Source organism: Meriones unguiculatus, chromosome 21 (genome assembly GCF_030254825.1).
Source record: "Meriones unguiculatus strain TT.TT164.6M chromosome 21, Bangor_MerUng_6.1, whole genome shotgun sequence".
Classification (NCBI taxonomy): domain Eukaryota; kingdom Metazoa; phylum Chordata; class Mammalia; order Rodentia; family Muridae; genus Meriones; species Meriones unguiculatus.
In genome coordinates this window covers 44,091,163-44,108,825 of record NC_083368.1, presented here as the reverse complement: position 1 = coordinate 44,108,825, position 17,663 = coordinate 44,091,163, and the positions used below count along the sequence as shown (strand labels likewise).

Sequence of the window (17,663 nt, the reverse complement as noted above, 5' to 3'; positions counted from 1 at the left end):
ATACGTAAAATATAAACTAGGTAACAGTATTGTCTGACTTTCAAAATGGGAACTTCTCTTCAGTCCCTGACTTATATTGCCAACGTCAAGATAAATTTTTCCACATTATAAAGAAAATGAGCTTTCTTCCCCCTAAAGACACGCTAGAGGTTTGTGCTTCACCTGCTGCCTTCTTTGACTCCTGCTCTAGGGGCTTCCCCTTTGTGTGACAGTCGGGAGGGTTTCATGGGCTTCAGGTAACTATGGGAGTGTGGCACTCATAGTGTCATGGACTTCACATAGCCACTGTCGTGCCACCTGCACTGCCGTAACCGGGACAGACAGATGACTGACCATGAGGAAAGTCCTCCCCACGGTTACTCATCAATTAAAATGAAATACTATGTCATTATTTTAAGAAGAAAAAGTTGAAAAGAATCTTAAATTGTGTAAGTTTTCATGAAACATTACTTTTTTTTTTCTTTTACAATTACTGCAGAGATGTGGCCCTTAGATTCTGTTGAGTTCCTTATTCTCTTATGTTTCTCCTCCTGAGACAAAGGACTTTGTGCCAAAGAAGATGTATTTTTATCTCAGCTTTGTCAAAGGATTTATTTTGTAGGTAATAAGAGATTTCTGGTTTGTGTGGATCAGTAGCCTATAATTGTCTTCAACTAAAGCTAAGCTTCAGAGCACCATCAAGTAAGACTTAGACACTACATTCTCTGAATACACATAAATATGAAAACAGATAAGCCACAAAAAGAGAATATTTTGTTTTAAAAAGCTACAAAATAACTACTGAACCAACAATAAAGGGGACCTTATCAGACACATAAAGATATAAAACAATGGACTTGGGGAGGGGCATGCGTGAAGAAAGGGGAGGGAGGGTGGGATCAGGAGGGGAGGAGGAAGGGGCTTATGGGGGATACAAAGTGAATAAAGTGTAATTAATAAAAAATGAAAAAGAAAAAAAAAGGTATAAAACAAATGCTTCGGGAGAAAGTATTGCTTATTTTGTCAGAAGCTCCGAGATGCATTGTGAGAGATGTCCAACTCCACATTCTATCTCATGGACAACTTGAGTACATAGCTCAAAAGATTTTCCCCCAAGGAAACCTTCCACGCATCTTGGTTAAGAAGACTACATATAAACCCAATGGTTACATTTATGTAACACTAACTTCCTTCCTTCCACATGAATAACATACATCAGCTTCACAGGACAAACAGGGTAAGCAAAGACAACCAGCTTCAGAATGTGTTCTTATGGCTGTAGTTACAGTAACAGGTCCTTGGCAAACTCCCAGAATTTTTTTTTTGACGGGGGTGGGGCAGTCAGGGAGGATTTCCGCATTTGTCACTTGGATACTACTGCAGAGGGTTGCCTAAGACTGCTTTGTTTGCTTTCACACCATTTCACCATGACTTTGCTTTAATTTTCACATTTTAACCTACTAGTGAAGGAAATACTCTTAAAATCCACAAAAGAAACTATAAAAAATTATTACGCCTATATGTACCATTCCTACCTAACTTTTTGCAAGGAATGAACTTGGAAACTTTTTGAAATCTGATAATGGTTTCTGTAAAGTCCTCTTTGCAGATCCCATGACTTCTCTTTTGGAGCTGATATTTACCAATATGTACCAGTTCTCTAATTTCTAACATACATATAAGGTGCTTTGCACATCTGTCGTTATTGTCATGAACATCACCAAAATCAGATGTGAAGGATAGGCATGCTTTACCAACCTGCAATGGTCTCTGCTTATCGCTGCTCTTAGGAGATTTCAGTCCACTTGTTTGCTGCTGTAACAGAAGCTGTCTTGCTGCCTGGAGAGCCTAAAAGTAAAGAGGAGAAAATAGCTAAATACTTTTTAAATGAGGAATGGATTGTCACTTGTTCCTTAATAAAAACAAGGACCGTCACCTGTTACCTTATTTACACCATTATTCTTTTTTCTACTGACATGTAAAAAGAAATCTGCACAAAACATATATATATACACATTTATTCAAAGATCTTACAGAGGCATATAATCCTGCAGAACATAAGTCTAATTTGTTGAAAGTGCTTCCAGAAGAGAAAATCACAAACTACATCAATAACCTCATTTCCACAGAACTTGTCTGAGTGTTTCCAAAATGCCCACTCCCTTTCAAATTATCATTCAATTAGCATTTTCATATTACATTTTTGAAGCAAAAGCAGTAGACTTCAAGTGTTACCGGAAGCTGTAATTAAATTTGACAAATCAACATAAGATTATCTTGAAAGTGAATTAAGGATTTTCACTGAGATTAAAAACACTTTTTTTGTGTACTTACAATTCAAGGGGAAAAAACCCTCTCCTTTGACAAAATAAAGTGCAGTTTTAATGCCAAGTAAAATTGAGTGGGTTTCATTTGCATTCTTAGCAAAATCAGAGAACAAAGAAATTACCACTCAACCAATCAGGTTTGTTTCTGTGTGTGACAGAATACCAATCAAAACAGAAGATGTTTTCATTTATTTTTGTGTTTTCTTACCCACTCAGAAAATACAAAAACCTAATATAAGCATTCCTTTTCCTAGAGAAGGGACAAATTGGTGAATGGACTATATGAACTTGCACAAACTAGTGCCAGGAACCAAAAATAAAATTTATATTATTTCAAGGGTTAGCATTATCAAACTAATATTTTTTTAAAAAAGTTTTTGAAAGCTCCTATTTAACAATTCATTTTTTTTCCTGGACAACTGAGTTCCATGAACAATAGTGATGAAAATTTTCCATATGTAAAACTAAGTCATTGTCTGACATTGTTATTCACTGTTTCAGAATAAAAGATAATTTTTTTCATTGTGGGGAAAAACGATTAGATCAATATTCTCATAACAATTAAGATTCTAAGCTGATAAAAAGTACAATTTTGATTGGAATCAATGATCTGGGTTTTGAGTGAGTTTCTAGTATCCATGACAACAGTTGCTTTGACAAGATGTGCATATGGCTTTCCACTGCCAGCTGGTGTGAACAATGTTTGAACTACTGCATTGAGATGCTGAGCAAACAGAAAAAGTTGCCACGTCTTAACCCGCGGGGAAGGCAGTCATCCCCTGATCAATTATGAAAAGACAGAGAAAGGGCTGCTACAGTCTGGCTCCAAGCAAGGTTTCTGAGGAGGCAGGCAGACACAGAAGCCAAGGTAAACAAACTGAACGCACCAGCACCCTCCCTCAACAACACTGATTTGTCTTCCCATCGCAGGATCTAGCACCTTTGTGAAGCGCTGTTTTTTTGTTTTTTGTTTTTTGTTTTTTTTTTTTCATTTTGAAGCACACTTGCACATGGCGATGATTATTCCTTTTGTGCATGGGTGTTAAAAGAAATAGCAAAAAGTTTTCAAGTAATGACAAGTCAAACTGGGTATAACTAAGGATGGCACATGCCACTGAATGTAGGCAAGTTATATGGTTCAATGTGATTATTTAATTATCATAAAACTCACTGGAAAATTCCACTGAATATTTTAAATAATATAATTTCTTCTTTTAATTGTGACCTATAAAGTTAACTATGAGTGGCAACTTTCAAATTGTTATTACTATGGTGTGGCTTGGGTTATGCCTATGTAAAAGTTAAGATGAAAACAATTGCGTCCACACAGTTTTCCTTTTGATCTCTCTGTCTCTCTCTCACACACACACATAAACAATTTGTGTGTGTTTGTGTCTCCATGTTTGTGTGAAATGTTGTTGTCCTTACAGTATTCTAATAAACACTCAGAATCTTGGAACAATAATGACTGCACTGAAAGCAATTTAGAAATAATAAAACATTAGCCCCTCACTTTGACAAATGGGCAAACAGTAAGATCTAGTGTTGTCATTTGCTTTGTTTAGGGCAATGGAACTATTTATGACTGCTTTGTTCGGGGTCACCTTGCTTCCAGAACAGCGTACACTCCAATGTCCCACACTACCACTATTCTGTCAAAGAAATCAATCTTTGATTAACATGAACAAAATTCTAGGAAAAGAACATACCAGATATGATAATGAATCACCTTCACATGCAAAGATGCAACTCCATTTTTTTTTCAGAACTTAGAAGAAAGACATTATGATCCTTTTATACTTGGATTTTCAAGTTAGTATAATAACCGTCACAGAAGAAAGGCATACTTATTTATGGGTATTTTCCCAGTTCTCACATACTTTCGAGAAAACTGCTAGACCTTTAAACCTTTATAAGATCCTGATCACTCATTACTAACACAATTTCAAAATTCTATAGCTAGACATAATCTTAGACAATGTCAAGATTTTCTTTTTTCTCATTTTGCAGACAAGTAACCGAAGAAGCAATTTCCCAGTCCCAGATCTAAAGTCTCAAAGCAGTAGGAGACTTCAGTTGTCTGCATGTTTCCCAAGCTCAGGGCTCACTCATTTTGTCCCCTTTACCTTTTTTTTTTTTTTTTAATTGTAACCCTTCATCTTAATACTAGAAATTCATCAGTATAATATGTGGTCACAAGTGGCTATAGAAAAAATACTAGACAGCTGGATGTGGTAGGACTTCTCTTATGGAAGCATGACTGAAGAAATGCACACACCTTTACTCCTGCTAAGGAGCTAATATTAACATTCCACAGGACAGCCGGTTAAAGCGTGATTTTTAATTCTTTATATTTCATATGTATTTAGAGTATCTTAAAAATACTTGAGAATCATCTTCCTGCCCAAGCGCTTATGAAAAACAGTAAGAGTCACTTGCTTATTCCAACATTCTTTCGGGAACAGTAACAATTGCGGCAGTAAACATAGAAAGGGGGAGAACAAAAACCAATCCTAAGCATTCAGACATGACTGAAGCCCCATAAGCAGAAATTCCTGGCAGTTTGCTTTCTCGTAGCTGCATCCATCATATGACGTTTTTATTCCCAATATTCTGAATAATGCTTTAGGACTGAATTTCAATAAACAATTGCTTGGAGACACTCACTTCACCTTTGTAATTTATTATTGTCAGTATTCAAAAGATGAAAGGTTATGAAGCCGAACACTTTCATCAGTATAAGGTACTGTGTCGAATTATACAAATTAATAATTTGAAAATCACTTGCTGGTTATAGATTGATGAATAGAAAAGGTAAATGCCAGTTATCCTCATGAAGTTTAGGGTCCGTCTAGCTTCATATGCTTTTCTCTCCTCCGGAATTAATTTAGAACAGAAACCCAAGGGTTGTTTACAAAGTTTCTTTCATACAGACTGAGTCTTTTTTGAATGAGTAAGAGAGGTTGAGGAGGCAGCCAGACTGGGATTAAGTTCCAAAAAAAAATACGTTAGAGTTAAGGGTGTGCCTTCCTTAATACAGCTATCTAATATTAGTGAGACTAGAGAGAATTAAGATAGGATAGTCTCAAAGTGTCATAATATTAGACATTTTGAGAAAAGAATAAAATATTTGTAGGTAGACTCGAATTATACTTTTGGTGGGAGCAGAGCTGTAAGAAAGCACATTTTCTAGACCTGAGTACATTTTGTTCTTTAAAATCTTTATTGAAAACATCAACTCTATTATTGTGCAATTCTAAGTGAGCTGAACTTCTGTAAAAAGAGCAAAGTTCAGGTGTGTCACTGGTTTCCCATGGTATTACCCTCATGTTGTGATGAGTCTCCCAAGGCGTAATTCTACTGAATAGGTCACTGTGAGAATTAAGGTGAAAAGCTTCGTGAACTGCTAGACAAACCTGTCAAGTTTTTGTATTTTTTTTTCCTGAGGAACACTGAAAATATTCACCAGAAATAAAATGATGTGAGCATAGTTTACATATAACCAGAAAACCAAAATGTTGAATACTCTAAGGTTTAAAAGTAACTCTTTTTCTTCTAAGGAAATATATATGTATATTTGGGTGGGGGGAAAACAGACATCATTCATATTGCTCCCCATAAAAATAGGAATGCTTAACCTATCAGCCTGTTGCATTTGAGACATTAAAATGAAAAATGACATCTATGCCCAGTAATATCTTCAATGTATAAACAGCACAGCGTGACACATTCTTGAGAGCTGAAGGCTACAAAATCTCTCTGAAACATAAATAACAAAGCACTCAGAAGCATATTTGATGTTGATATTCATCTCTGAGAAAAACACTCCTGCCTAGACTTCTTATGAAAATAGAAACAGGCCAAATGGATCTCCTGTAATTGGTTTCAGATAGCGAGGTCACAAGAAATATGATACAAGAACTGAATACGTGGAGCAGCCGAAACAAGAATGTTTACACAGCACTCCCCAGTATACTGACAAGTGGTGTTGGCTTTGCATCAAACAGCACCCCAAAAAGAATTGCAAGCAGAACATCAGTGTTTTCACTCACCAAACTCACTTCCTTTAATTTTTTAAAACACTGTCCATTTAATGTGTTATTTCAAATACAGAACATAAAATAATTCTCCAAACAGAATTTCATTTTCTAGCCATTTTCCCAAGTGTAGTTGAGTAACAGTATATTTAGAGTATTTATCAAAGAGTATAAATCTCTTTTCTGCTTTGCCTGTCTCCCTGTTATGTTTGTGCTAAAGAGAATACGCTGATAAATGTGATCTGAAGTCTCATAGTGCTGTTTAATAGAAGAGGATTAATCGTCTAATTGTCGTAACCTATTTTCAAACAGCAATCTATCAGAGTGAAATTATGTATCTGTAGCTGTTGACCCCTCACTTGATCATGCAGGATACATAATTAGACTAAGTTTGTTGGAAAAAATGTTAATTATTAAAAATATTTTTGAAATAATTATTTTCTACAGTACATTTGTATAAAGTTGGAGGATAAATGCATGAATAGATTGTATTTATGTTGTGCATCACAATGGGCCCAAATTGTAAAGCTAAAATGTGTTAAACATAGTAGAAATGAGTAACAACTTTTTAAGCTCCATGTTTACCAATCAGATACCAGGCCCTTTTGGCTTAGAAGATCTACTGTGGAGACGATCAAGACATTGACTCTGCCCTGCATCAACAAGTCATCTTCAGAAATAATAACAAAGACCTCACGAGCCATGTCCAAACTCAGTATTCCGTGTACTATAGTGCAGCCTTAAATTTTTTCATATGTTTATGAGAAGGGAAATAATGGTTGAGGTGGGTTTGGTTCCCATCAGTCTGAGGTCATGTGCCTTCCTTCCTTCCTTCCTTCCTTCCTTCCTTCCTTCCTTCCTTCCTTCCTTCTTTCCTTCCTTCCTTCCTTTTCCCTTCTCTCTCCTTCCCTCTCTCCCTCCCTCCTTTCCTTCTTTCTTTCTTTTTTGGTTTGGCTATCAATTGAAGACTAATTGCCTCATATTATACATATCCTGAAATTTATGCTACTAAGTTATATGATTATCTGAATGTAAGCTATTATTTGAATAAACTTTTCTGGATTTTTATTGTCAATTTAAAAAGGATAATTTCAAAGTGCAAAGTTCATAGTTGACTGGGAGAACAGAAGTTGGACAGGGAAGGACTGAAGAAGGGAGTGTGGGGAGCAGAGGGTGGGGTTTACTTTCTCTAGAAAACCGTAAGTTACTAGTGACCAGAGATAAGTGATTGACAGTGTTAGGAGGAAGATGGATAGTTAAAGAAAAGTAGTTCATTAGAGGGCTGATAAAGAAAATGAAGACCAAGGGAGATCCAGGACCCAATGTCAAAGAACATGTTGAGAGGAGATGATAAAGTGTCAGTGACTTATGAAAAGGCTGTAGTGACAGGTGTTGAACATATATAGCAATGGGATAAAGCAGAGAGCCTAGTAGGAGACTAACAAATCTCTACACAGTTGATTGGTGACGAAGGTGCTTCAAACATACAAAGAAGAATGAACTGATTAAAAATGCATAAAGATTTTTAAAAAGATGCATATTTCTTAAAATAAGGCAGATAGACAACAAGCATATGAAAAAGTGGTAAATACAATTCATCATTTGGAAAATCAAAGCAAGGGACCATGAGGTATTGTTTCTAGCAATATAAAAATATTCTCTGTAGAGGAAAGATAGCAGCTGCTGGCAAACGTGGTGAGGAGAGAAAACCTGGGAGTAATCTTGATAGAATGTAACTTGAAGAGTCATCGTGAAAACAGTCTGAAAGTCACTCGAAAAATTAAAAAAAAATAGAACTAACATATGACTAATTAATCCCTCTACCAGATTTCATAAGGAAATGAATCCAGACTATCAATGGAATGAATCAGACTATCCATGGAATGAAAACAGCACAAATGCCCATGAAATAATGGACAAACAAAGAAAGAGTTGTTCACATAAAGTAAATAACTACGGAATCGTAAAAGGGAGGGTACTGAAGGAGATCCACTATGTTAAATGAAATAAACCAGCTTACAGAAAGAAATGCACTGCACAGTCTCATATGTCAAAGTTAAAAATGATAATCGTAAAGAATTTGAGAGTAGAATGGTGTTTACCAGAGACAGGAAGTATTGGTTGAAGGGAGGGGGAGAGATTGATCAACAGATAAGCTAAAGTTAACAGTTAAAAGTTCTGGTGTAGTTTTACATGATAGAAAAAGCCTATTGATAACGATGTGTTGTACACTGCAAAAGCCAGAAAAAAAAAAAAGATTTTAAATGCTTGAAAATGAAGAAAAGATGAACGAAGACATTTAAGAGTATTTAAACATTATATAAGCTCCAATGTATGAAAATATCTCACGGTACCCCAAGAGCAAAAATATGTTTTTTATATATCAGTTAAAATGGTAAATTTAATGAGAATGCCATGCTGCAAATGTTAATCTTGGTCTTACCAAATGCTAATTAATTTAATCAAAGTTGCATACCCAAGACAAATGAACACCCACATGCCCACCAGCATTTGTTCATAAATGTACATACCATTATAGAGAAGTCAAAACATAAGCACCCAAATTTTCAACATCTCATGAATCAATACATAAAATATGGACTATCTATGAAGTGAAATAACATTTGTCCATAACGAGAATATAATATTGAAACAGGCTATAACATGGATCAACTTTGAACACATTAGGATACATAAAAGAAATCAGAATTTGAATATCACATACTGGATGCTGTTTCAGGTGAAATGCCTGGAACAGGGGGACTAGAGTGACATAACATATATTAATGGAAACCATTGTTAAGAAAATAATGAAAATCATTTTTTTAAAGTAACAAAGTTAGATCTGAGATGTTACAAACTTCGAGAAGCATCTAGAAAAATTCAATTGACTATTTTTATATAAATTGTATCTCATAAAAGGAATCATTTCTGAAGGAAAACTTTGGATAATAATTACAGTTTCTATAATTTCAAAAGGTTAAATATTTATGATTTGATTATCTGAATTTGAATTGCAAATAGCAGTTTCTACAGAGAAATAAGATAACTTCTACAGAGTTATCAGCTTGTAAAGGGGGGGGGGTGGTGATGCAAAGGCACGGATACAAACAACTATTCTGATACATTCCAGGAAGATGACTTTAAAGAACAATGCCGTCTTGAGACAATCTTCCTGCTTTTTAAGTGAAGGAAATTTGACAATGTGTTTCAGGGATAGAGGGGAGCAAAGACTTCAAGAGACAGAATTGTGAAGGTCACCAGAGAGGGAGGGATGGGAGTGAGGCATGAGGGATAACAGGTGACAAATGGGGTAGGAAAGAAGAAATGTATCATCCTTTGAGACAGACTGGAGTGAGAGAAACAGTGACCCTAACATACAGTGGTGAAGAGGTAAGGTCTTCACACAAGGTGGTATTAGTTAAGAAAACACAAACTTGCAATTATCAACTCTGAATGAGACATCAGCATTTTGTATGAAAGAAAGTGAAGGGCATTTTCCTATCGACAATTCTTCTGGATATACAACAAATAGGTTAAAAAAGTAATTTTGAAGATACCAATAAATTATAAAATGTGCTTCGACATATATTGCTATCATGCAGGTGTCTGGATACATTCTTCAGAAATACTCTCTTCAGAACTGAATAAGAACCTGGCCAGACTTCCACCACCGCAACCTGTTGTTGCCTTTTACCCAATCAGCCTTAGAAACTTCAAGCTGACAAAGGACCCAACACCTTCGAGTGAGTCCCTTACAACTTATGCTATACTGCTGTACATTCTGAGGACTTGTTATCTTTAGCTTTTAAAAGAAAGAAAACATGTTTTAAAAAAGATTTATCTTTGATTCCAGTACTACTAGAAAAGCTAACTACTCCAAAGCTTCTCTTTGTAACTAAGGAATCAGGATTACATAAAAATATATGGGCTCAGTTTCACAAGGGATCTCTTATTTCTTCTTAGTTGATAAACATGGGCAATATAATCACACTGAATATCAAGTTTATCATTTATTAAATGTAACTAAAAATACTTGACTTTGCTATAGCAGATTCGTGAACTCAAACAGGACAATGCATTTTAAAGTATTTTAAACTGAAGTATAAATTAGTTTTATTCCCAGTGAAGAAATTTGAAACAATAAGATTTCTCTAATGGTTATCATTTATTCCAAAGTGTAGACTACCAGACATTCGACATATTTTATACTGCCTTTGCAAGTAGGTATATACATTTTAATTAATGGCCCCAACATACCATAATTCTTCAAATTATATCTCAATATTTATTAAATATTTTGTAGCCTGGATTTTCTATAGGTGAATGTCCTACTGGATGGAAAAATACTTTAATACAATAATGTCTTGTGACATTTAAAAAGCTTGCATTTTAATCTCCTTTGGGACTATGTGGGCTGGGATGTTTTCTGTTATGAATGCATTTGTACGATACACTTGATCCTTTTTAAGCTGCGTGTCATCCTATCTCCATAAACATACAAATATATAAACAATAATGCCTGTGGCCAAGGTCTGTTTAGTGTAGGAGAAAGTCAAAATATGCCGAATATAATCAAAACAATACAAATATAAACTGAATATAATCCAAGGGCAGTAAAAGGAGGGAGTGTGGGAGAAGTAAAAGAATAAAAAAAAAAATGAGAAATCACATTGGTTGTATAATATACACCACTTCTACTTCTTCAAACTTATACACGCCTTCTCACTCCTTTCACAAAATATATTGGCTAGAGGAAAAATAACCATCAAATATGAAAAAAATGTTAATCAACATTGATCAAAAACAAACACAAAATAACACCTCCTACTAAGAAACATCAGGGTGCTATATGCTATGTTTGATGGAGCTGGAAATAAGTCACCAGGAGAAACAAAGGCTACCCTGTAGAAGGTGAAGTAACTGGAATTTTTGATAACAAATCTTGTGATCTTAGCTAGAAGTAGTATTTCAGGTAGATCACTGGAATATTCTAAACCAAACTTTATTTAAATATAGGCACTCATTAATAGTATTTAAAGGTATCTCATTAATGGAACAACACTTTCATCTTCCGGAAGTCGAACGTCCTCTTACCTACATTCAACAAGTTAGCTAAAAATAGGTGACTTGAGGTCTCTGAGCTCCTTTCCTGTGACAATGAAGTAGGCTGCGCACAGATGGGCAAGGCTCATGGCTCACGGAGGAAAAAAAAATCACTGAATATTACAAAGGCATAAAAAGAAAAGGAAAGAAAAAGTTTCTTTCAGACTTCACCTTCTAGCTTCTTGCAATTTTAGGCAGAGATGATAAAAATGCAAGACTTGGCTTTTCCCTTCACCTTCAGCCATGATGCTGCTTAGTGGCCCTGAGGCAAAGATTATGACCCTGCTTGACACCTGCAGGAGGCAGTGCTCTAGCAGATCTAAGGAGTCACGAGGCAGGAAAGCCCCAGCACAAGGACTCAGGTGGCCAGGAGCCTGATCCCGGGGGGGGGGGGAGGGAGGAGGAGAGGGAGGGGGGCAGTAAAGATGGGAGGGGCAACGACATCTGGGAGTGTATGCAAGACAAAGTGAGTTCAAATCCTCTGAGAGAATGCTACTAAAGTTAGCATTCGTGTTTTCAGAAAGGAAATGACAAAGTTGCCAAAGGGGCCTCAGGAATTCCAAGTTCTAAGCCCAGTGCTATGCCTAGTATCGGTATAATATTAAGAGGACCTCCAATAACTCATTTCTCCTTCAGACTCTGCTTCTCAAGACCAACAGTTCTCACAGCAATGGTCATAATGAACCTTGAAATTCACTGACTAATTTTCAACAATGAATTGCAATTCATTCCAAACACTTTCTAAATAAATGAAGGAATTATAAATATATTAAGATCACAGAATTTTGTTCTTTTAGGTTATGCACAATGTAAATTATGGAACAAATGTATACATGCATATAAAAACGCACACACACACACTCACATATCCATCTTCCCTGTCTAACACTCTAAAGCTAATTCCTAATGTGCATTTAGGCCACATTATCATTAAGATATAATAACATTATAACACAAGTTATCTTTTGAGTGAAATAAGATACAAGACAACAGTGATAATATCCCTGACCTCATCACATCAACACCTGCACTGATATAACTTGTATGGATTCTTCTGGTCTTTTGCATGAAGATATTTGTCATGTGACCTGGATTTCTAAGACTTTAACTCTAGGGGGAAAAAAAGGTTAAAAGATAATTCTGATAGCAAAGCATTTGTTTTGCTTAATTCAATGATATGTTTGTATAAATATGTATATAATCAAAATTGTAAGTAAAAAAAAATCCCTGTAAAATGATGGCCATCAGTTTATATAAACATTTTCGAATCAGTTGATAATACAGTCCGATAGAGCTCCATGTTTTTATGCAATGTCTTAATGGTTCCTAGAGATCCATTAAGAGATCCATTCATTGACCATTGGAGGTGTGTTGCACATAAAATTCAAAATCAGTTAGGAAGCCGGTGAATCTAGATTTAGCATAACCAGGATTCTATACAAGAAGCTAGCTTACTGCATGGCCATATTTACTAGGGAATGTATGCAATTATCCTTAACACCTAGAAAATCTTCACATCTTCAAGACTATACGACATTGCCTGATACTCAGTTTAATTTAAAAGCATATTGCCTTAGACATTTCTAAATGAGTAAAGCGTGGATAGCTTAGCCAGTTCCAGGTCTTTGTCATATAACTTGTACATTTAGTGGACAGCATAGTGTCCCCAACACTCAACTATGAAAGCATTATTCATAGTGGACCTTCTACAGATCCCAAAGACTTTGGCTACAGTTGCACCAACATCAACATATTTAAGATTTATTTCCTTTATTAAGGTATGATAAATGTGTTTTACTCATGAGTGGTCCACAATATTCCTTAGATATTTCCATTACTTATAAAACTCAAAATATAATGCAATCTTTATTTGTCCTAAATTTCTTCATTAAAGCTTTTGATTAATTTTAGTCTGCTTAAGGAACAGGAAAGCCATCGTATGATTTGTCTTTATTTATTTATTTATTTATTTATTTATTTATTACAATTTATTCACTTTGTATCCCTGATGCAGCCCCTTCCCTTGTCTCCTCCCAGTTCCACCCACCTTCTATGCCTCTCCTTTACTCCACTGATAGGGGAGGACCTCCTCCCCTTCTCTTTGACCCTAGCCTATCAGGTCTCATCAGGACTGGCTGCATCATTTTCCTCTGTAGTCTGGCAAGGCTGCAACCCCCAGGGGGAGGTGATCAAAGAGCCAGCCACTGAGTTCCTGTCAGAGACAGCAGGGGCTTACTAGGGAACCCACTTAGATATTGAGCAGCCAATGGGTTTCCTCTGAGCAGGGGGTCTAGGTCATCTCCATGCATGGTCCTTGGTTAGAGTATTGGTGTCTGCAGTCCCCTTGGGCCCAGGTTTTTTGGCTCTGTTGTTCTCCCTTGGAGTTCCTGTCCCTTCCAGGTCTTTGTATAGACTCTATCCACCAGGGTATCAAAAGAGATACCAAGACTCATAGCCAAACTTTGGGCAGAGAGCCGGAATCCTTATGGAAGAAGAGGGAGATGATCTGTTTTTAAATCAGGAGTCTACACAAATAATCTACATATATAAATAATTTTGTTACTGAGCTTAATAATTTATTTAAAGGAGTTTGATGAATGTTCAGCAAGTAATAACGCACAATGCATTTGTAGAGGACCGGAGTTAGATTCCCATCACCCACTTCGGGTGACTGAAACACATGGAGCCAACTACTCCTGGCCTCCCCTAGTGCCTGAACTCACATGAGCACACACACACACACACACAAACATACACACACACACACAAACACACACACACATACAAACACACAAACATACACCCAAACACACACACACACAAACATACACACACACACAAACACACACACACATACACACATACTTTAAAAATAAAAAATAAATTTTTAGAATAATTTATTCACATAAAAATGCAAGTGTCATTCAGGCTCTTTCTTTTACCTAAAAATTTTATTCATATTAAAAAATTTGAATATACACTAATTTATGTACATTTAAGGAACAATTGTCTGTAAAAACATCATATTTAGATGATTTTTCATTACATTTCAAGTTTACTAAAGCACCCTATCTTCAATTCTTAAAAAAATCCATTTTCATTTAATTTAATCACATCCCCAATATTGAAAATTAAGAATATTGTCTTCTGGGTTCCTATAACTTGACTTTATTTTGAAAAGCTTAATTGCTGAGCCATATCATTCTCTGGTTTTGCATTTCATTGATGCCATTATTTTGATATACTTTTGGGATGCTTGCATCCACAAACAGTCCCACAGAGCACATGAGTACGTTCTTCCACTGTGCTCTGAACTGTAAGGTTTCATTGTTTTTACCTTTTCTAATCTTTTCTGACTATTTCTTCTTTCCCTTCTTAGAAGCTGAGGTTTTAAACTACACATTCAGGGCTGTACCTTGCAGCCCCTGGGAAGGAGAGAAGTAAAGGGCTAGATAGGAGGAGTTTCCTCTATTCATTCAGTCTATACTTATGAATTCTGCTCTTTTAGGTACTAGAAATGAAAGTATAACTGACTCCTACAGTGATCCCAGTTGCAGCGTAATGAATGACATGTAAATAATTGCCTGATCGTGCCACTTCTGAGTCTCTGTTGTTCCCACTATATTACAGACTGAGCAACGTAGTTAACTAAAGTATGTTTGTCCATCTCTAACTTTTACTTTAAAAACTACATTTATTTTTTTATTTATTGTGTGTACATACGTATATACTATGCTTGCTACAAAGCCTATTAACCTTAAGCTGCATCCCCGGGGACTACACGGCAGATGCTTTCGTCCTACTTCGAAAAGTATGTTATGATACCAGGCAACTCCCTTTGACACACACACACACACACACACACACACACACACACACACACACACACACTTAAGCAATGTCATGGTGCTTCAAATTTTAAGCAAAGTTAGAGGTAAAACTGAAAAAGCACATAGCCCAGAGGCTCAAACGGACCTAGTTATGTCATTCTGTGACAGGGAATACATTAAAATTTCTTTCAAAAACTGGTTTCAATTAAGCAATATGTAAAGCTTCTGCCCAAAGGAATAGTTATTTAAAGTAAATAGTTTAACTACACATTTTTAGGCAAATACTTTCTCAGACCAATGTTTCTCTTCTCAAAACGAATCATGTTGACTCCCTATCAGGAAAGAACTATATGAAAGAATGCTTACGAAGACTAGATAGTTAAAACTGGTAATTAAAACTTTATTACATAGGGTTACTTGGTGAAGACACTTCAGACTCTTGGGGACATCCCAAGGCCTTTGTGAAAAATGCCCTTTTCTCCCAATGTCTCAAAAGATATTAAGCCTCTCATAGAAGGGGGATTTTCTTGTCCCTGTGCAGGCTCCTGTGATCGCAGAATGACCTATTTAAGAGCAGCACACTTTCGCATGGAGGGTGTATCTTGGCCCTGTCTTGCAATTATCTTCATTTACATAAGTGGCATCTCAGATTGCCACTCACCAGTGTGGAACAATGCAGCTCTTGCTCCTATCATCTCTACGATGAAGTTAAGCCCTTACCCTGGATCCTGAGACACGCTGCTATTGTGGAGTCCCTTGACATTGCCACTGCTATCACTTGTCTGCTGTTACAGAAGAACGCTTACCCCCATAGTCCTCTGGCAGAAACTCGATGTCTGAGCCCAATTCTAAGTCATTATGAAGCCTGCAACAGCTAGATGCCGGTCTATACAAATGAGGCACTCTGAAATTTGAGGGCAAATCCAAAACACACCCTCAGGACTTTCCTATGCGTCCACAGCCACAAAAATATAACTATTGAAAAACAAAGAGAAGGGCACTGTCAACATCTCACCCAGCCAACCTCAAATTAGATCCTCATGAATTGCGTTTCTATGGTTGTGTTATCTCTTTGGACATTTCTTAAGAACTGTTTTGGTCTCAGCTCTGCCCTATACTACCGTGTGGCTTGCACACAGAACAAGTAACGTGTGGCAGTATAAACACCACTTTCAACACATCTATCCACAGAACGGTCTCCATTCTTTGAAATAAAATGTTACTATAGAAATGTTAGAAGTGGGCTCCAGGGAAGCAAAGGTAGCCAGCAGAGTACAAGGAATTAGGAAGGATGTCGGTGAAGGAAACAGGGACAAAGACCAGCAGGGTGTTTTAAATTCTTTCACTTCTATGGCAACTTCCTAAAAAAAATTGTTGTCAAATAACTAACAAACTCCTTAGGTTAAAATTTTAAAGGTTTGAAACTTCACTGACTGTTGGGTCAAAAATGTTATTTTGTTTTGTTTTGTTTTTCTAAGAGTTATATGTAACTCTTCAAAAACTCCATTTTGTGAACACAGCACTGTCTATATATCACTACTAAATAATGTTTCAACTAAGTCAATCAAGTCCCATTTAGGGAAACATAGAATAAGAAAAATAATCATATAGAAAAAAAATAATATACTTTTATCTCACAAATTTCATTGAATCTTATATATATTTAACCAAAAATATTATGCAAAGTGTTAACCCTGCTTAAATGTATTATTATATTTATAATTCCAAGGTTGTTAATATAAAACCAAGGAGAAAAAACTATACAAAATGACAAATGAAAGAGATTCTTTTCATGATTTATCTGAGATATTTACACAAAAATTATGTTAAAATGGCCAAATTTTTCTACAACAGCTACAAAGTAATAAAGTATTTTGGAAAAAAATAAGTAAGGAGATAAAAGTTGTTCCTATGAAGAATGACACAGTATTTCAGAAGAAAACTAAAGGTGAAAAGAAAAATGTAAAATAGCTCATGTTAACATAGAATGTCCCCTAAAGCTTTAAACAACAATCCAATAATATCAGATTTTAAAAATTAGGACCCTTTAATTGAAATTCACCCTTAAGAACTAGTGTACTTTGTGAATTTATGCCTGAATAAAAATTTAGAAAAACAATATAAAATTCTGATGTTTTTTCCCTGGCATGGCGGCTCACATCTTTAGCCCCAGAACAAACAAATGTCCTCCTCTATGGCCTAGCAAGGTTGGTCCTCCCTGGTGGGAGGGAGAGGTTCAAAGAGCCAGCCTTTGAGTTCATGTCATGGAGGACACTGCAACCAGTCCTGATGAGACCTGATAAGCTAGGGTCAGAGAGAAGGGGAGGAGGACCTCCCCTATCAGTGGACTTAGAGAGGGGCAGGGAGGAGATGAGGGAGGGAGG

The 17,663-nt window shown here is 36.1% G+C and overlaps 1 protein-coding gene across 12 annotated transcripts in view; it reads right to left on the bottom strand.

Moving 5' to 3' along the window:
- Foxp2 (forkhead box P2) overlaps positions 1-17,663 on the bottom strand; it is a 558,155-nt gene that overhangs the window by 157,912 nt on the left and 382,580 nt on the right. For all 12 annotated transcript variants that reach the window (XM_060374229.1, XM_060374230.1, XM_060374220.1 and 9 more), the window contains one exon: positions 1,738-1,827. In XM_060374229.1, the coding sequence (XP_060230212.1) occupies positions 1,738-1,827 (90 nt within the window). The remainder of the gene's footprint in view (positions 1-1,737; positions 1,828-17,663) is intronic.